Source organism: Ochotona princeps, chromosome 12 (assembly GCF_030435755.1).
Source record: "Ochotona princeps isolate mOchPri1 chromosome 12, mOchPri1.hap1, whole genome shotgun sequence".
In the NCBI taxonomy this organism is placed as follows: Eukaryota; Metazoa; Chordata; class Mammalia; order Lagomorpha; family Ochotonidae; genus Ochotona; species Ochotona princeps.
The window spans coordinates 12,389,949-12,410,375 of NC_080843.1; the positions used below are offsets into that span (position 1 = coordinate 12,389,949).

Below are 20,427 nucleotides of genomic sequence, written 5' to 3' on the forward strand. Positions count from 1 at the left end.
TTACGCTTCATATCTACCATAGGCATCTAATTTTGTTTCCTTGTGGAAACTTTTCAGACTACAGGAAAAAGGATTTTATGTGTATTTTTATTGTTTTAAAGTCAAATTATTTTTATTGTATGTGAAAGACAGACAGAGAGAGAGAGAGTATGCCATTGCCTGGTTCACTTTTCCAAATGCCTGCAGCCACGGTTGGGCCAGGTTGAGATAAGGAGCCTAGAACTTAACCCAGGTCTCCCACATGGGTGGTGGGAATCAAAGTACCTGAGTTGTCACTGTGGCCTGCCAGGATGCAGGAAGTCAGTACTTCACCCAGGCACCCGGACATGGTCATCACAGCACCTACCAGATGCTTGCCTTGATTTTCTTATAAATATATACATACTCACTCACATACAGAGAAAATAGGGCACGATAGACAACAAGGAATACAGAGTGTTGGCATTCAAAAGGCATACCTATCTGAAGTCTTACCACACGCTCAGGGTGCCAGAATACTTGAGGTCCTTGTAATCCGGTGGAGACTGCAAGAATTGGAAACAAAGGAGTTTTTTTGTGCAAATGGGAATAGTAGGTTTGTGCAAAGTGTCAAGAATGTGGGATGGCTGTTAGGTCATGCCAAAGTCAATGGCTTAGTCTTACATTTTTCTATTTCTACACACCTCTGACATAAGAGATGGACAGCAGGAAATCTGACATATACATAACAAGTCAACAACCATCTCTCTCTCTCTCTCTCTCTCTCTCTCTCTCTCTCACACACACACACACACACACACAGTATAGATTTGCAAACAATGGCCCCATCTATGTTTCCTGAAATTTCCACTAACAGCAGTTAGTCATGGTATTTATAGAAGTTTTACAGAAACCTTGATTTTCTTTCAAACTCAGGGCATTTGAAAACTAAATGAATCCCAAATCTTACACTTGCTCCAGACCTTCTGAATTCAACTAGAACTAATTCAATGAATCGAAAAGAAATATTTGTTGAGCCTTGACACCTTGTGCTAAAGTATGGTACAGAATTGACTCATCCCAGGAGAAAGAAGCATAAATGGTATTTCTAGACTCACTTGTTGAATGGCATAAGTCCTACTACTACACTTTTAAGAATTTTTTTTTTCTTTACAAGACACTAAGATCTTGCAAAAGATGCATTCAAATATCCCAGTCTGTTTCAACCTCCGGGATACTAAAATAGCATGCATATTTTCTGGATTAGTCCTGATTTCAAAATACTGAATTTTGTGCCATTGCCAGCTCCTGATCCACGAGGTCCTGATCTGTCAACGTTCACAGCCTGTCCAGCATCTCTCCTCGGAAGAGAATTGACGCACAATGCCAGTGGTCAACCTACTATCTGACGGCCCCTTAGACCACCAGGTAGATAGGAGCGAATCCGGTTTCTCTTTGAAAAGCCTTCCCGGGGCGAACACCCGGCGCCAGCAACAGAGCGCGCCCCGGCACCACGTGTCTGCAGCAGCGGTGGGATTGGCCGAGAGCACTTTAGAGCCGCGGTGTAGACGCGCGCGGGCCCGCCCAGCTGCCAGAGGAGCTGGGCTGCGGAGGGAAGAGGCCGAAGGAGACCGCGGAGGGGAGGGGGCGGGAGGGGGGTGGGGGATCCCGCGACGCCGGCGGCCTGCAATCTGGGAGGACCCAGCACGGCGCCAGTCGACCAGTCTCGCCACAACCTGCCCGGAGTTGGAGACACGCTGCGTCCCGCGCCCTGGAAGAAGAAGCCTGCCCGCCTCTCCAGGCTCTGCTGCTCTCTCCTCGGCCTCCGCCGTCTGTAGCAGCACCCTTAGGATCTGGGTTCCCCTGTGTCGCCCCCGTCCGCCTGCCGCGCTCGGCATCTGTCCTGGAGCGCGCAGCTGGGGTGAGCCGAGGGCAGGGATGCACCAGGCGACCGCGGGAGCCCCGCGGCAGGATCGACATCTCACTGCCGGCGAAGACAGGCCGGCTTCCCGCCTCTCCTGGCTCCGAACCGAGCCGCTCCAGACCCCGATGGCGTGGCTGCCGCCGCTGCCCTTCCATCCCGGCTTACCAACGCCCCCATCGTGGCTCGTGTCTTTCGGCCTTTGTCTTTGCGGGTTTGGCTGGGCCCGCAATGTCGCGCGCTGGGACGAGAGGCTCCCGCGCATGGTTGGGGATCCTGCGGAGAGAACGCCAAAGGAGAGCCCCTCTTTTCCTGTCTCGGCCATCTTGTGACCGAGATTTGATCAAGGGGGCGAGGGTGGGCAGCACGCGTGAGTCCCCAGGCTGGAGTGCTGGCGGCTAACCGAGAGCGGCCCCTCGGGCCTGCGCGCCTTTTGCCGGGCCGCGCAGGCCGCCCCCACATTCAGCTCTAAGCACTGGTTAAGCCCTGCATCAGTCCCGTGCAAGGAAAAATAGGAGGGATGAGGGGCCTGCATTTCCTTAACCAAAGAGCCGGATCCCTGCGCTCCCCGTGTACTCTCATGTCCGTTGGGGATATGGTGAACCGCTTCTTCTGCCCGTCCCGTGCTAGGTGCTGGGGGAACGTATCGGTGAGCAGGAGAGTCGTGGCCCTTGTTCCTGCTGACCCTGCAGATCAGTGGATGGAGCCCAGAACCTGCAGACCTGCCAGGTTGGTATCCCTTGATGCCATGTGGAAGCCAAGGTGGCTGACATTTTCGCACTAGGGCAGGCATCAGGAAAACACAGGAATCTGTCCCCGAGGAGGGGTGTTTCTAGGACTTTTTATGCCAGGCTGCAGCGAATCGTTCATAGTTCCATTTTAAGGGCCATTAAGCACTCTTTAGATGTGCGAGCTTCTATGTGCCATGCTTGCCTTATTTCTTGGATGCTTTGGGCTGGGTTTATTTCTGGTCTCGCCGGTATCTAAAAAGCGGGAGCCACGATTTGCTGTTACAGCTTTACTTGCAGTTACTCTGAATGGTATTTTCCTCTCTTCTGTTCACCTATTTGGTTGTTAGGAAGGAAAAAAATTTCCCTGATGGTTGGTCCAAGCAGGGTCTCCCCGGTGGACTGAGGGATGTCCGGCTCCTCTTCCTCCACTCACCGACTTCGGTGGTGACAGCGGACAGCTGCCAGAAGACACCTCAGGTCTTGCACGCAGCTGCTAGAAACCGCTAAGCGCCCTCCGGAAAGCAATGCAGACCTCTCGCAAGTTGATCAGGTAAATACCCAGACCTGAACAGGTGAGGGAAGGTCCGCCCCTACCAATTTGCAACATTGCGAAATATGAACCCTTCGGAAAAGACAAATTAAATTTTTATGTATCCTGGGGGGACAACACCACTGTCAACATTTGGAACACTTCTCGTCGCTCTAAGGGGACCGGTGTGTGTCCACTGGGCCGCGTCCACTGGGTCTTTTCTGGTCCCGCAGGGCGCCGGGCGCGTGCTGAGCTGCGCGGGCGGATGTGCCCTTTGCTCCGGTCCGGGCTTGGGCGTTGCCATAGTAACGCCCTGGACGCCCAGACCTTAGGCCGCCGCTGCCACCGCCGCCGCATAGGACCTGGCCTTCTCCTGCTCTCCAGGGCTGTGGTGGCGGCGGCGGCCCAGGCCGGATAGAGAGGACACCAGTCCGCTTCTCCGACGTCTGCAGAGGCGGCAGATTGGCTGGCGAACATGGTAAGAAGCGGAATGGGATCCTGGGGTGGGAGGTGCGCGCCTGGCAGTCGGGGCTCCATGGGACCCCAGCTTCCCTCCCAGCGTGCCATCTCCTCCTTCTGCAGCCCTTCCAGAAGCACGTGTACTACCCGCTGGCTGCTGGCCCTGAGGGGCCCGATGCCTCCACGCTCGGCGCGGGAGGCGCGGCCACAGCCTCCATGACTTGCTTCCCTCCTGGCGTGGCAGCGATGGCGTCGGGTCCCCCTCAGCCCTTCTTCCAGTTCAGGCCGCGCCTGGAGAGCGTGGACTGGCGGCGGCTGAGCGCCATCGACGTGGACAAGGTGGCCGGGGCGGTGGACGTGCTGACGCTGCAGGAGAATATCATGAACATCACCTTCTGCAAGCTGGAGGACGAGAAGTGCCCGCACTGCCAGTCCGGGGTGGACCCGGTGTTGCTGAAGCTTATTCGCCTGGCGCAGCTGACCATTGAGTACCTGCTGCACTCGCAGGAGTTCCTCACCTCGCAGCTGCGCTCCCTGGAGGAGCGGCTGCGCCTGAGCCTCAGCGAGGGAGAGCAGAGCCGCAAGCTGCTTCATAAACAGGCGGGCGAGATCAAGCTGCTGAAGGAGGAGTGTAAGCGCCGGAAGAAGATGATCTCCACGCAGCAGCTCATGATCGAGGCCAAGACCAGCTACTTTCAGGTGAGAAGCGGCCCTGAGGGCGCCGCTCACGAAGCTCCCCAAAGCCCCACACCTCTTCCTTAGAGAGGTGTTATGCTAATCAGAAGAAACGGCTTATGATGAAGTGAAAAAAATAATCTCCATCTGATGGTCTGGTTCATTGCATTCTGCAGTGACCAGGGCGTTAATAATTAAACAGCTGGTGTGGTCTGTAGTGTTTTGTGGAGGTCACCAAAATGCTACCTGTTGGGCCCTTCCTCCTAACGATGCAGTGACAAACCTAAGGATGGCGGAGGCCAGTCCCCAGGCACTGTGGGATGATCCAACTGTTAGGAGTTTCTTATTGTTGGAAATTAGGGGTCCATTCAAAGGGACAGAAAAGTGGTCGTGATAGTACCAAGAACTTTGAAACACGTTTCACCCACATTCACCAATTATTAACACTTGCCAAGTTGGCTGTACTCCCAGCAAGCTGTGTACCCAACGTGAGGGCTTCTAAGCCACTTTGCAGTGAGCTCTGCACTGCTAAACACATCCGTGTGAGTATTTCCTCAGAACAAGAATGTTTAATTACATCAGCATTTACAGAATGAAACGGTTTTGTTTTTCTACTCTTAGTTTCCAGCTGGTATTGGTTAGACATTGAGCCCAAGACAGATATAGTAGTGTTTTAGTATAACAGAAATCAATATACTTCTTGTTAATCAATTAGATGGAGGAAGTGCCAAAGATACAAACAGTGTTTGCTAATGATATTGAAACTGGGGCTAGTGCCATGGCTCAATAGGCTGATCTTCCACTTACAGGTGCCAACATCCCATGGGGGCACTGGTTCTAGTCTTGGCAGCTCTACTTCTGATCTAGCTCTCTGATTATTGCCTGGGAAAGCAGTGGATGATGGCCCAGGTCCTTGCGTACCTGCATTCATGTAAGAGACTCAGATGAAGTTCCTGGCTCCTAGTTTTGGATCAGATCAGCTCCAGCCACTGTGACCATTTGGGGAGTGAACTAGCCAGTGAAAGACCTCTCTCTGTCCTGTCTCTCTTCTTTGAAAATCAGCCTTTCCAGGAAAAATAAATAAATCTTACAAAAAAAAAAAGTAAGCAACAGAGTGAAAAGATGAATTTTACACTGTTTCTAGTCATTTTGGCTGATGTTGGTTACAAAGGCTTCAGAAGACTAAAATGTTCTCAAACTATCTGAGCACCCAGGAAAGAATATTCTGAAAGAAGCTAGTGTTTGACCTTGAGTGACAGCCATGAAGTGTAACCTTCACATGATACTTGACATGGTTAACAGCTGTTTTGTAAATGTCATTTGGAAATTAAATATAGATAGTGCTATGATGGCTTTTTTCTTTTTAGATTTATTGTGTTTATTTGAAACAAAATAGAGAAGGACATAGAGAAGTCTTCAATCTGCAGGTCCACTCCTCAATGGCTTCAGTGGCCAGGGCTGGGCCAGGCTGCAGCCAGGAGCTTCTGGGTGTCCCATGTGGCTACAGGGACCCAAGCACTAGGACCATGTTCCAGTGCTTTCCCCAGGCACAGTAGCAGGGAACTGGCTTAGAAGTGGAGTAGCCAGGACTCCTATGTGATGCCAGCACTGTGATGTAGCAGCTAAAGCTGCTGCCTACAGTGCTGGCCTGATGACTTTTTCTTTTGTTACATGGTAAACAGAATCGATTCTCTAGAAACATATTAAAATTTGCTGTGCTCCAGTTTTGATAGTCATCCCATGAAACATTAATGGGACTTCTATATAAAAGCCCTGTTTGTTTAGAACCATCTTTTCATTTTATTTCGATGGGGTGGGGAACCCAATGGTTAACAAAGACTTTGAAAGGTGAGTGATACAGAAGGATAAAAGGGAAAGGACTGATTTTGCCAAACAAGTGACACCTGCCGACCCCTGGCAACTCTGATGACACTGAATGACCTGTTGACTAAGGTGTGACATGAAGAGGTGGGAGTGGCCAGACCACCTGGTCCTTCCTGTATGCACAGATGCTCTCTGTCCTCTGTTAGGTTCGCCCCTGTTGCTTTATCGGACTTGAGTCCTGGGATTGCTTCAAGGTGACACTTGGCAGATCCAATCACCTGGGTGTGAATCCGGCTGTTCCAGTGTAAACAGTCATTGAACTTTAAAACCTTGGTTTCCTCATCTGGAACATGGAGTCATTAGTGGTGGTTGCCTTTTAGGGTGATGCTAAGACCTCCACGAGGAAATGCACATCTTATACAGAAGAGCTTGTAGGATCACTTGCCAGGCTTGTCTCAGGTACCCCAAGTCTAATTGTAGTTGTGCAGGAAGATACTTGTTAGAGACACTCATTCGAGAATTGTTACTCTCTTCTTAGTGCCATTTTTGTGACAAGGCCTTTATGAACCAAGCTTTTCTACAAAGTCACATTCAACGCCGCCACCCTGAAGACTCTCACTTTGGTAAGTAACAGCTCTATATTGTACATGTTTCCTTCTAGCTTCCTTTTTTCGATTTCTAGTGAGGCATGATTCAGTGTGTTTCTCAATCCTTTTACATGGCATGGTCCTGCCAACTCAGTAAGGCAGTACTGAATCCCTACTATGTGCAGGCAGTATTGTAAGGGCTGTGGATGCAGCTAACTGCAAGCTCAGCAGAGAAGGTCCACTCTCACCATTTTGCAACCTGTGCATGGGGCCAAGGAGCTCACTATTACAAGGAGAAAGTCTTTTCAAGTGGTGGCAAAGGCGATGAACATGGGAAAGCAAGAGAATGAGGAGGAGTGACTTCATGTGATCAGTGAAAACATCTATTGGAGGTTAGAATCAGGAGCAGATCTGGCCTGGTGAAGATTGGACAGTGTCCCAGGCACCTGGAACCCCAATTGTAAGGGAATGAGGAGAGCTGGGATGAAGTGTTTGAGTAACAGAGTAACAGAAGGGAGGCTGGCGGAGTAGAGTGAGCAGGCAAGGTGGTCTTTGATGAGGCTGGAAAGGAGGGACTGGCCCATAGAAGGACTCGAAAGACCTGTGCTGCAATGTTTTAATGAGCATGGTGGGAAAATGCTGAGGGGTTTGAATGAGGAGAATATGATCTAATTTATACCTGAAAAAAATCCCATTTGCTGTGCTGCTCAGAGCCAGCAGCGGAAGCAGGTGGAGAAGTGGTGAGGTTGACCCAACAGCTTCAGTGAGAGACTGTGATAGACTGGACCAGAAAGCTCCCAGCGCAAGGGGAGATGAATATGTAAAGCACATATTTTGGGGGTAAGGCCTACGGAGATGTGACTCAGCATGAGAACAAGAGGCAAGGCAGAGGCCATCCTGGGCTGCTGACCTCCTTGGTGGGGGAAGGACAGTGCTGCTGCCTGGGATACTGGGTGGCAAGGGGTGGGAACTGATTTGCAGCAGAAAGGAGAATCGAGAACTTATGTTGGCCATGGGCACATTACATCACACACATAATGGATATGAATGTGGGGGATGCTGTAGGTCACAGCTCGAGGGAGATCCTCAAACTGGAGAGAGGAATCTTGGAGGCAATGAGGGAGTGCTGGGCTGGCCAACCTCACCCCGACAGACCATTGTTGTCCAGACTATTGCTGGGGATAGCAACCTGACCTGAGTGGGCTGAGAATCCCAAGGGAGTAATTGCCATCAAATATAGACACTGCTTCCAATAGCACTGGGGTCGGGGAGTGACAGACATGAGAGGTATCACTTGATTGGAGGGATGCTGAGATGTGTCTGGGTGTTTCTGGAAGAGAAGATGCCAGAGGGCCAAGATTCTATGTCACACCAAGGCAGCAGACTTCCTGCCATTTGGATGTTCTCAAAAGCAAAGAACAAAGACATCATTCCCTGTGGGCAGATCAAAACTCTGTGGGTTGCCATAGTAACCATCATCTTGGTTTCTAGTCTCTAGCTTGGTGTCCAGTCCCTGAGCCACCCCCCTACCCACCTCCATTTTCAGCCAGTTGTGTTTCTATTCCTGCCTGTTCCAGATAAATCCTTTCAGTTAGGAAATAGCTAGGCTTTATAGAAACAATAAGCATTTAAAATTTCACTTAAAAGCTATGGACTACTGATACAGTTTAGCAGTAGATTGGAAAAAATGGAAGGGTGCACTATTTTGATGATTCTATCATTCTTCAGTATGATTCTGACCTTCTTTCTCTTCTGTTTCAGTATCTTATTCTTTCTCATACTTGTTTTCAGAGGGCATTTCAGACTCTGAAATGAGTATTATTTCTTCAGGTCATCTTTGAGATTCTGACTTTCTACTTTGGTTTCCATACCTTTCATGTCTACACTCACAGCCACATGTATAGCCATTCAATCATGTGTACATCTTCATGTAAGTACAGGTTCCTAAGTACTCTCCCTCACTTGTCTCTACCTTTTACAACTTTTCAGAAAACCTCACTTCTTCCCCTGATGACAGAGTAAAGCCCCCAGTTTTGCATTTGGAATATGAGCCCTTTGCTTGTTTGACACTGATGGAATTGCCAGGAGAGTTTGGTGGGAGCCCAAAGGATTCTGAGTGAGAAACTTTTATGTGGTAGCACCTGCAGCGGAAGCCATTGTTTCCAAGGAGACAGGCATCTCTAAAAGAGTCCAGATTGCCATTGGGTCCTAGCAGCCAGGATTATGTGTTGCCATCATTGTTGCTCCCTGCACAGGGCTCTCCGTACAGTGCATGAAACAATCTGCTGAAAATAACTCAACGGCCCAGTAGTGTCCAAGGCTCCAGATAAGAACTACAGAGCACAAGTGGGCTCACAGGGGGTGAGACCAGTAGTGATCTCCCAGGGAAGAGCACTTCCTCCGGCTTACCCTTAGGACTGCATCCCGCAAGTGTTCAGATGGTTTCTGTGATCTTGTTTTGACAAGCCTTTCTGTTGGCACAGAGTATAAGACAAAAGCCCAGACCGATAAGCTGCAGAGTGAGATCGACATGTTGAAGGAGCAGCTGCAGCTCACCAAGTCGCAGCTGGAGGCCGCCCAGCACGCGCACGCCGTCAGGTTCTCTAAGGTAGGACACAAAACTGAGCAATAGTCTTCTAATGACAATGAATGCCACATCATTCACGTGTGCCACAGACTTCATAAACAGGGTACATAGGCTTTTCTAGAACTCAATAAAATGTGGTTGCATTTGGTACAGCCAATCTAACTTTTCATTATCTCACTAGAAAGCATGTTCCTGCAAATAGAACTCTAGGCTTAAAGCAAGTCATGTATATTGTCTTACACTGTATTCTGACATGAGTCTCACTGGGTAAAATGAAGGTGTCAGCCGGGTCGTCGTCCTCACTAGAGACTGTAGAGATAGACCAATTGCTTCCTCTTTGGGTTGCCAGTGGAGCTGAGCTCCTTGGTGTTGCAGGAGTGAGGTGTCTGCTTTCCTGCTAGCTGGCTGCTGAGGGCTCCTGCCACTGTCTCCCAGAGGCTGCTGGGGCTCCTTGGCTCACCGGGCTCCTCCTCCACATTTAAAGCCACCAACAGTGGGTCAGGTCCCTTTCGCGCATCAGCTGTCTTTCCCATCTCATATTTGTGACCATTTCCCAAACAGTTGAGGGCTTAGAAGGCATGATTCAAAGTTACTTAGGGGTGATGAAGGGGCTCCAGGAGGAAAGAAGGCCAAAGTGCCTTAATTCTTGCTACTATGGATATCAATTCCGCCTTCACTGATCCAACAGAGGATTGACTTCACCGAAAGAGGAGGTCCTTGGAGAGCATTTCTTTTCTTGTTGCTATTAAATGACAAGTATTAGTGTGTTTGGTTTTCTCTTGTTTCCCGCTGGGGATGGAAAATTTGACTTTCTAGGGGAAATGGCAAGTCATTTCTCAGAAGAAGTGATGAAGCTCTGTTGTCTCCTGTATGGTCTCTCTCTCTCTCTCTCTCTCTCTCTCTCAAATATCAAAACATGCATACGAATCACAATTGACCAACTTAATCATTGGAAAGTGTATAGTTCAGCACTGTTAAGTACAAAATAGTTCCTCCTTAATCTTGGAGAACATTGAAAAAAAATTCATTTTATTTTTGATAATGTTTACATAGTTTAGAGGGATGCGTGCCCATGTGGACAACCAGTTAGGGTAGGGAGGGTCAAGGAATGGGGGAAAGTGGATGAAACAATTATTGCCTCCAATCTCCTTTTTTTCTCCTGGTGTCTGGGAACAGTGGAGAGAAAAGAGGAGAGGGCTACTCCCAACAACCCAACCGCATCAGTACCCAGGAATGGGGAAAGGCCACCCGATGTCATCCCAGGGTCTCCAACGTGGAACATGTTCCAGGACACTGCTGAAGTGGTTTTGATAGTTCTGAGATGCTGTTGATTTCATTGTTCCAAGGTTGAGGCAATCCTTCCAAGGTTGATTGGCTGACACAGTCCACCTTAGAGTCTTGATTTGCCCAGATACTTCTCTGGGAGTTGTCCAATTTGTTCTGCCATCTATGATACTAGACGTCCTCTGCAGGCCTCAATGAACTGCTTGTCATGTCCCCCATGAGCATCTGGGCAAGCATGTCCACCACATAGGCCTCAGCAACTGTGGAGACCTAGTTCTGACACAAGCACTACACAGTCAGACCACTTATCCTGTATTTTCACTGTGGTTGGAGCTCTAAGTCTAGTGATCCAGTTGGGGGGTATCCCCAAAGCAACTTCACCAGAGGTGACCCTAATATAACTCCTGTGAGGTCTGTCTCATTTCATCACTCACATCAGCCTACACACATACTGGTTGTTGCAGTCATCCGATTAATTCTGTCCCCAGCCCCATCTCATATACAAGCCAATGAATGCTGTGGCCCACCCTAACCCTGCCCACCACACACTCTGCCCTCACATACATACACCAGTGGGAACTGCAGCTTAGAGCGACCCCCAATAACCTCTACTGGGCCCACCCCCAGCTCTGGTTCCTGGGCATGCTGGTATATGCAGCAGATTGGTCAAGTGTATCCCACATCCCATTCAGCTCTCTTACATGTTAATAGGTGTTGGAGCCTACCTCAACCCAGCTGACCCCACTATCCAGCCCACACTCATGCCTGTGGGTGCCACAACCTGTCCAGCCAGGCCTGCCCCACCCTGGCTTTCATGCTCAACAGCGGGAATTGCAGCCCATCAAAGAGGTGCCCACAGTTTCCCTACTGGGCCCACTCCCAGCCTCAGATCGTGTACTTTCCAGGTGGATCTATGGTCTAGTCTGACAGGACTTGTCCCCATTCCCAGCACTTGTCAGCTGATGCTGCAGCAAAGCCCAACCAGCTTGCACTTAGTCTGACTCATGCATGCACAAATAGATATGGTCGCTTAGCCCCACCTAGCTATCCCCCTAATGCAGCTCACATGAAGGCCAATGGGCTTTGTAGCCCTGCCCAGCCTTATCTGCCCCCAGTCCCCGTCCTCACACTCACTTGGTCTTTCATATGCTGGTAGGAACTGTGGTCCAGATTGACATGACCTGCCTCACCTCAGCATCCACCAGCAGGTGCTGCAGCCTAGCTTGGCCTGGCCTGCACCCAGTTCCCGCTTATTGCTGGTGAGTGCTGCAACCTAGCCTAGCCCAGCCAGCCCCCAGTCCCAGCCCTGATGCAAACTGGCTGACATTGCCAGCCCATCCTGCACCTCATCCTGGTTCTCACATCTGGCAGTGGGTGTGAACTGGCGTGAACTGGTCTAGCCTGGCCAATACGTATGGTGGCTCATACTATAACTTGGCTTGGTCGGGGCATCTCCCATCCTTGGTTCTTGCACTCACCTTCAGGGTCTGTATCCTGACAGAGGAGTTTCCCAAGTTCCTCTATCAGGTCACCTCATGGAGAATACTTTCCAAGACCTTGGGGAATGCCTAAAACTAGAAATAGGATCAGACTGTTTCTCTATACAAATTTACGGTAAAGTCCAACTTATAAATAAAGGACAGTAAAAGGCTAACAACAATAATAAAAACAGAACAATTATAAATAAGGAATACGATTTCTTGCCACCTACTTTTGCACTTGGGGTCATTATGCTATCCCATGTTAGTCAATCTGAGAACCAGAATGACTAAGAGGGGAGTAGTATATACAACATGGATATGTTGGACAAAGATCTGTGTTCTAGGCAGAATGGAGCAGAACAGCACAAATTTTCATTGTGCTGCTCAGAATGATGCAGTTTTAAACGTATGCATTATTTGTTAGAAATTGTTTTATTCTTTCAGACTTCAGGTAACTGAAACTGCAGGAAGTAAAACTGTAAGAAAGGAGGGACTACCATATTTAGGTTTTTTTTTTAAAAGATTTATTTTTATTACAAAGTCAGATATACACAGAGGAGGAGAGACAGAGAGGAAGATCTTCCGTCCGATGATTCATTCCCCAAGTGAGCCGTAATGGCTGGTGCGCGCCGATCCGAAGCTGGGAACCTGGAACCTCCTCCAGGTCTCCCACGTGGGTGCAGGGTCCCAAGGCTTTGGGCCGTCCTCGACTGCCTTCCCAGGCCACAGGCAGGGAGCTGGATGGGAAGTGGAGCTGCCGGGATTAGAACCGGCAAACATATGGCATCCCGGGGCTTTCAAGGCGAGGACTTTAGCCACTAGGCCACGCCGCCGGGCCCCATATTTAGGTTGTTGTGCAACCAATTTCCAGAATTTTTTTGATTGCAAAACTAAGGCTTGGCCCTCATTAAATAACTCTCCACTCTACCTCCTTATATGTTCTTTATATATTCTAGTAGGTGTCATAGTTTTAAGCTCTTATATTTAGATTATTGACAGAGTTAATTTTTATATATTGTGTCATGTATCGTGTTAAAGGCCTCCCTGTCTATTATTCTTTTACTAACAGTATGCATCATGTAAAGGTGTTGAATGTTTGCCGAATTTTTGTGTCCATGGAGGCAATCATGGTTTTTCATTTCATTCTATTATTGATTTTTTTTTTATGTTCAAGCAGCCTTGCTCTTTTGGGGTAAAACACTTTTGGTGAGGCAATACAGTCATCTTCCTGTGCTGCTGTGTTTACTAGTATTTTGGTAGGAATTTTTATAAAGCTTACTGGGTTGTGGTTTTCTTTTCTTGTAGCATCTTTGTGGGCCTTTGGTATCAAGATATTGCACACATGATAGAATGTGTCGGGATATACTTCCCTTTCTTCTACTTTGTTGGGAAGTTTGAGTAGGATTGGTCTTAATTTTTCTTCAAATATTTGGTGGAATTTCCTAGTGAAACCATCTGGTCCTGGGCTTTGTTGGGAGATTTTTGATGATTAATTCACTTTTTTCACATTGAAAGCCTATTGAGGTTTTTTTTTTTTTTTCTCTTGAGACACTGTAGGTAATTTTGTATTTTTGTAAGGATTTGAACATTTTACTTAGGTTATTTAACTTGATGCAGTTGATTGTTGTTATCTTGTATTTTTTTTTAAATATAAGATTTATTTTATTTACTTGAAAGGCAGAGAAAGAGAAAGAGAGAGAGAGAGAAGCCTTCCATCTGCTAGTTCACTGCCCACATGGCCACAACGGCCAGAGCTAAGTCATGTCAAAGGCAGGGGTCCAAGTGCTGGAGTCCACTGATGCTTTTCCAGGTGCATTATCAGGGAGCTGGGTTGGAAATGGAACAGCCAGGATGCTAGAGCTGCAGGCAGAGGCTTAATGCTATATGCCACCACACTGGCCTCAGTGTATTCTTGTTCTAATGCTCTCACGCAGTGTCTGCACTCATATAGCTAAGTCAGGCAGGCTGAAGGCTTGTCAATTTGTCGATCTTTTGGAAGAGCCTGTTTGGCTTCATTGAGTCTCTCCATTGCTCTTCCATTCTCTCCTTGATCTTTGACCTCGTAGTCATTGTTACCCTCCTTCTGGCTGTGGATTCTGTCTGGTCATCTTTGGCAGTTTCTGAAGATATACAATTAGATTGTTGGTTTGAGATCTTTCTCCTTTTCAAGTATAGTTTTCTACAAGCAGGAATTTGCACGCAGTCACTACTTTGGCTGCATCCTACAGGCTTAGGTATGTTTTGTTTTCATTTGCATTCATTTGGAAGTGTTTCCTTATTTCCCTGGTGTGGTTTTCTTGGACCCAGGGACTAAGAGTATGGATATTTTTGGGCATTTGATGATTTTTCAGATTACTTCTATTAATTGTTTCTGGTCTCACTTTTTTTCTATTGTGATCAGAGAAGGTTCTTCTCATGATTTCAACTTTTGAAATTGGAGAAACATTTTATGACCTAACATTTGGTCTCTCCTGGTGAAGGTTCCACATGCATTGAAGAACACGTGTTCTGCCATTGTTGGGATGCAGTGTTTTTTAAAATGTCTGTGAGGTCCAGTCAATTTATAATGTTCAAGCTCCCATTTAAGTTGAAAAAAATGCAAACTCTTGGAGGTCTTCAAGAAATCAGGCCCTGATGAATTAATTAACCATTGAGTGAAATTCCTCCTGATCTGAATTTGTTCTTAATGAGATAGGGAATGGTACTTCTTAACCTAAATTGATAGACCACCAAGAAAGACTCTTGAGGTTCATGGGAGTTTCTTCGGTGTTTCTTTGGAAGTATGCCTATGTCTTCCTTATTCCCATGCACGTCCGCTGGGCACGTCCACACAACGTGGAAGCTGGTGGCCGTGGACCTGTGAGGGTATTTTAGAGGATGGAAGGATGTGTTCTGTGTGACTGGAAATATCTTTGTGTCAAGTGTTTCTACCGGAAGGGGCAGTACTGGCCCCTATGGAGTGGAGAACTGACCAGTGATTTTAAGTTGCTCATATTTGCTTCCCATCCAAACCCTGAAGCCATGTTTTAAAATAACTTCAGGAATATGAAATGCAGAAAACAAAAGAAGAAGACTTCCTGAGGCTGTTTGATCGATGGAAAGAAGAAGAAAAGGAGAAACTAGTTGGTGAAATGGAAAAAGTCAAGGAGATGTTCATGAAGGAGTTTAAAGAATTAACTTCCAAGAATTCAGCACTAGAATATGTAAGTATTAAGCCTTGCGGGTTCTTGAGCTTTGGGTTGCTTCAAAAGGAGCCATTTGGGTGATTGTGGCTGGAGGGCTGTACTGTGCCCTCGTGGGGTATCCCTCTCCCCGGGGAACTCAGGGGTTGCTTGAGGCCTACGGAAGATAGAAGGAGTTGAACCTTTGACACAGGAAGCTTTGGCTCTGCTCCCTGGCAGAGAATACTTACAGGATGCATTTGATGAGACCATATAGGAGGGTCCCTCATTCCATATCTGTTTGGGCTTAGATACCATGTTTTGGAATTTTCCTCTGTCATGATTGGAAAGGGTGTCATAGAAAACATTTCTCTGAAATGACCCATCCCCGCTGGAGAATTCTGAGCTCACTGGGTGAGCTCCTTTGGCCACAGTTATCCTCTGCAAAGTAGTAAGGGAGCTGAGGGGAGATCCTGGAGCTCCCTCTAGGGGCCAAAACGTTTAATACACAAGATTAGAGGGATGAGTTCTGGAATCCCACGTGGAGCCCTCCTCTGAACTCCTTGAACTCCTGTCCTAAGGGTCAGTCCATGAACAAATATTACTTATCAGCTGCTTTTTTTTTTTGTATGAGCTGGAAGCTTAAGTGGTTTTTCATTTTTAAACGTTGGGGAAAAATCAAAAGCAGACTTTTGTGACAATATGAAGATTACATGAAGCTTGCATGCTCTCTGTAGGTGAACTGTCATTGGAACACAGGCACGCACACTGTTCGTGCCCAGGTTGTGGTACTTTCTTGCTAGAGCAGTAGAGGTGAAAGTTTCTACTGACACCTTTGTGTGTCTCCCGGTTACTCTCTCTCGAAGGAGTTACCTGTTCTGGATATTGCACATGAGTTTTCTCAGTGGCTGCTTGCACTTCACATAACGGTTTTAAGATGCACCAAATTGTAGCCTGTATCGCAACTTCACTCCTCCTTGCTGAATGATGTTCTGTTGCATTGTATCTTCTTTGTCCACTCGCCAGCTGACAAGCATTCGAGTTGTTTGCCCCTGTTGTCTGTATGGTTTTAAAGACTCAACAATGAGTGTTCCTTTGCACAGTGGTGAAGTCACTGTTCGGGATACTCACATCCCATCTTGGGATGTCCAGTTTCAGTCCTGGCTGCCCCCTTCCCCGTCCCACCTCCTGCTGACGCACACCATGGGAGTTAACAGTTGATGGCTCATGTGCATGGGTCCCTGCCACCCATGTGGAAAACCTGGATTGAATTCTGGGTTTAGCCTGGGCCAGCCCTGGCTGTTGTAGGCAAATGGGGGAGTGAACCAGCAGATGGAAGATCTCTCTGTATGTCTCCCTGCCTGCATGCTCATCTGTCTCTCTCTGAATTTCAACTAATAAATAACTTCTTAAAAATGATAGATTTTACTGTTTACGAGTCTTAGATTTACAGAAGAACTGAGCAGATGGCATAGAAAGATCTATGTTTAGTTTCCACTAACACTGACTTAGCACTCTGGTACTTTGGTTGAATTCGTGAATTGCTAGAGGCGTAGATAACATTCTCTTCTGATTTCTCCTGTGCCTACCCAGCATCCTTGTTCTCTGCCCCAGGACTCCATCCAGCATGGGGCAGTCCATGCAGCTTCATGCCTCCTTAACATACCACTTGTCTGCGGCAAGTTTTCAGATTTGGTGTTGATGGTCTTGATCATTTTGAGAAGTACCGGTCCGGGCATATGACAGGATGCCCTGGCTGTTGGTAGGAGGGGAGTAATCTAATATTTCCCCATGATTAGATTGAGTTCATAGGGTTGTGTTTTTTTTTTTTTTTAATAGGTTTTTGGGGAGGAAATACAGTGACACTTCCATTACATTGTGTAAGGGGGACACACAATGTGTTTTATGACTGTTGATTCGGCTTTCATTCCCTGGCTGGGGAACGTTGTCAGTAGCAAGTTTCTCTGCTGAAAAGATACCCTCCCCCAATACTGTGCTGTTTGAAATGAAGCCACTTGGAGAAGCCACAGTTAAGGAGTCGGAAAGCATGCGGCCCATCCTTTGGTCTGGAAGTGAGCTTTTTACCTGCTGTGATGTGCTGAAATCTCTTATGCTGCAAGTAACTTTGAGAACAGCATTAAACCAAAGGGTAAAATTAAAATGTCGTCCTGGGTATTAGACTTATTTTTCTTACTATGCAGAAACACCTGAAGCCAGTAGCTATAAAGGGAAAGTTGATGTAGCACAGAATATTGGTGATTCAAGTCCAAGATCAGCTTGGTATCTGGTGAGTGTGGAGCTTGCGCAGTGCAAGGATCCCACTGAGGAGCCAGGAGGCAGAGCTGGTGGCCGGGCCCAAACTCAGACCTTTATAGCAGCCCTCTGGTAGGAACTCCAGAGGGCACCAGAGGACTGCCTTCCGGGGGCACACTCCCAATGACCCAAGGCCCTCACTGCTTACGTCCCAGACAAAGAGGACACTAAGATGTCAGGGCTTACAGGCCTGTGTGAGTTTGGGAGCTACATCCTTCTCTCCCCATCGTATGCCCCTATTTGATGTCCTCTCGGGGTCCTGGGACTGTCCTGGCCTCCATTTCACTGCTCAGTTCCCCTGTTTCTGGCAGCTGTGGTATCTTGATCACTTTTTAAAGATCTGTTGTTTCAGATTAGAGAGTTTCATTTTCCTTTCCACTTTGCACCCTGTAAATGTTCTGACGGGAAGACGAGAAGCGGGAGAAGTGGGCCGTGCCTCCTCTGGGAAGAGGGGGAGGGAGGAGCTGGAGGAATGATCAGAAGGACAGTCTGATTTCAGACAAGGCTGTGTGCTCCTGCTTTCGGTCGATATTTTGGTCTTACCAAGAGATAGCATCTGTACCGTTGATTTTTGATCTTGTTTCATAGCAATTGTCAGAAATCCAAAAGTCCAACCTGCAGATCAAGTCCAACATCGGCACGCTGAGAGACGCGCATGAGTTCAAAGACGGCCATTCTCCGTACTCTCAGGATCTGCAACACGTGATGCAGCTGCTGGACAGCCAGGTGCGTACGAAGGCGCGGGGAGTGTCCGCAGTGTCCGCAGGGCTCTCAGGGGGCAGCACCTGCAGCGAACGCCGTCTGTGTCGGCAGCCGCGAAGGGAGCGCATTTTTCTTCTTGTTTCCCAAAAGCTGCTGGACTTATACTAGCTCTTTGCTAAGTGCTTGCTTTTGATTAATAGAAATGAATACGGCAAGATAGTTGGTACAGTTGTCCTGTTTTCCTAACAATGCCCATTGAAACGGATGCTCTTGTTTGTTCTTCCATGTTTCTGACAGCTGTCACTTTCCAAGGGCGTGGAAAGGTGCGGCGAAGCCCTGGGTTTGTTCTCGGAGATTGCATGCACCTCTCCGTGAGCAAACTGATGCCCTTGCACGTGTATCAGACGTAGCTGCGACCTCCGGAAGTGAGGCTCCGTGCTTAGCTCAGGTTTTGCCATGGCTGTTTTGGTCATGGTGGTTTAGAGGGATTTAAAAAACAACAACAACCATGAAACAGATGTTAGATGAGTTTGCGAATTCAGGTTTTGAAGGAAAATCCAGTGCTTACTCACCCTTTTCAGAAGAGATGTTTTCCTTCTGTTTGAGACATGGGCTTAACTACTCACTCTGCCGCTCATGTCTGGCCTCCCAGCTCCACTGCAGCCAGGTCGGATTGTGTCCAGTCTTTAAAAATCCTCCTGTGACTTCCCCAGTCCCCCAGGTTTTTACAGGAGGAAGACCAGAGCCCTTGGCCAGCAGCCGAGATCCTTTGGGGCCAGGGCCCTGCACCTTGCCCCCCGTTTTCCCTCAGGCTCCAGCAGTCCCATAGCTCGTGTTCCCATTCCTGCTGCGGCTCTTGTTGCTGTCCTACCTGTCATGGATTTCCCAGCCTTCAGCACCTGTCTCTTACCCCTTCTCCCATCCTGTTGGCCCTCTGTGTTCATGGGCCATGCATCCGTCAGTCACCTCTACTGGACACATGCAGACCCGTATTTCTTCCAAATTAAACAACCATTTACCTTGCCTTTGGTTTGCATTGGGTGGTATAGATTATCCAGAGATTTTGACTTAGAGTATACAGAAGGGTCAGTGTTGGTCCTTAGAGTACAGGAGGGTCAGCTTTATGTGAGGTCTTGAGTGTCCTCGGGATTCAGTGTCCCAGTGCTTACTGGGATCAGTCCCCTGTGAATACTGGCAGGTGACCATTTCCAGCTGGAGTGGTACATCTTCCAGAAAGTTCCCCGGCTTGGGACCTGATCACAGACACAGGAGAAGGAAGCTCTGTTGTCCACTTTCCCCCTGGACAGAGCAGCGAACATTGCCTTCCCATCTCTCTGCACTGGCCGGGGGCTGTCCAGCCTGGTGTCAGTATGTGGGACTGGGAGTCATTGTTCTCAGCGGAACTGCTGGCTCTTGCTCCCAGCCTGCCTCCAGTGAATGGAAGGACATGGTTTTGAAATGCAAAGGTCCTGCCTGCATTTCCCGCGCTCCCTCCCTGCGAGCTGCGTCCATAGCTCCACAAACTTCAAAATCTTGATGTTCCTTTCTGGCCCCTTATAGTGGCAAACTATCACTTCTGTTGTTGTAAATACTATTTTATCCGAACACAGCTGGCCCAGTTCTCTCACAATCAATACTTGTGATGACTTTGGGCCTCAGAGTCTGAGATCATTATTATTAGTTTAATAGAGAATCTTTGTTGACACCTACCTTACTGTATAAGATTAAAACAAGTAGCATGTATGTTTAACTATTTCCAGCTATATCTGTTTTTTAAAATAGCAGCTAAATTTTTGCCAGTTAGGTAGCTGGATTTCTGATCAAAAAGGAGGCTGCTGTTGTAAGAGGTTTTGTTGTGACAGCTACACACAAATTACTTGTTTTACTCTTTATAGGAAAGCAAGTGGAAAGCTCAGGTGCAAGCCCTTCATGAAGAACACAAGAAAGGAAAGAACCAGGTAAGGCTCACACACGAATGGCCATGCAGGCAGGGCATTTTCTTTACAAGGAATGGTATCTGTCCACTTAAAAACATGTGGAACAATGTGTAACAAAAGTAAAACTACTTGTAATTCTAATACCAAGATGCTCACTGCTACTGTTTCTTTATAATTTCTTGTGGTTTCCTGTCTATGTTATCAGGAATATTGCATTTCTGTGTGTTTCTAAATCAGTCTCTACATAGAATTTGAAACTTGGATTTTATTTTAGAGTT

The 20,427-nt window shown here is 47.7% G+C and overlaps 1 protein-coding gene across 5 annotated transcripts in view; it reads left to right on the forward strand.

Annotated features, from left to right (window-relative positions):
- Window positions 1–1,682: 1,682 nt before the first annotated feature.
- Window positions 1,683–20,427, forward strand: part of DZIP1 (DAZ interacting zinc finger protein 1) — a 52,486-nt gene continuing 33,741 nt past the window's right edge. For 3 of the 5 annotated variants that reach the window (XM_058670538.1, XM_058670541.1, XM_058670542.1), the window contains exons 1-10: window positions 1,683–1,879; window positions 2,510–2,608; window positions 2,958–3,160; window positions 3,373–3,617; window positions 3,722–4,297; window positions 6,636–6,720; window positions 9,168–9,292; window positions 15,078–15,239; window positions 18,099–18,236; window positions 20,108–20,170. In XM_058670538.1, the coding sequence (XP_058526521.1) occupies window positions 3,615–3,617; window positions 3,722–4,297; window positions 6,636–6,720; window positions 9,168–9,292; window positions 15,078–15,239; window positions 18,099–18,236; window positions 20,108–20,170 (1,152 nt within the window). In that variant the 5' untranslated portion in view covers window positions 1,683–1,879; window positions 2,510–2,608; window positions 2,958–3,160; window positions 3,373–3,614. Of the gene's footprint in view, window positions 1,880–2,509; window positions 2,609–2,957; window positions 3,161–3,372; window positions 3,618–3,698; window positions 4,298–6,635; window positions 6,721–9,167; window positions 9,293–15,077; window positions 15,240–18,098; window positions 18,237–20,107; window positions 20,171–20,427 lie in introns of all 5 variants that reach the window. The other 2 variants (XM_058670540.1, XM_058670539.1) reach the window with 2 other exon arrangements.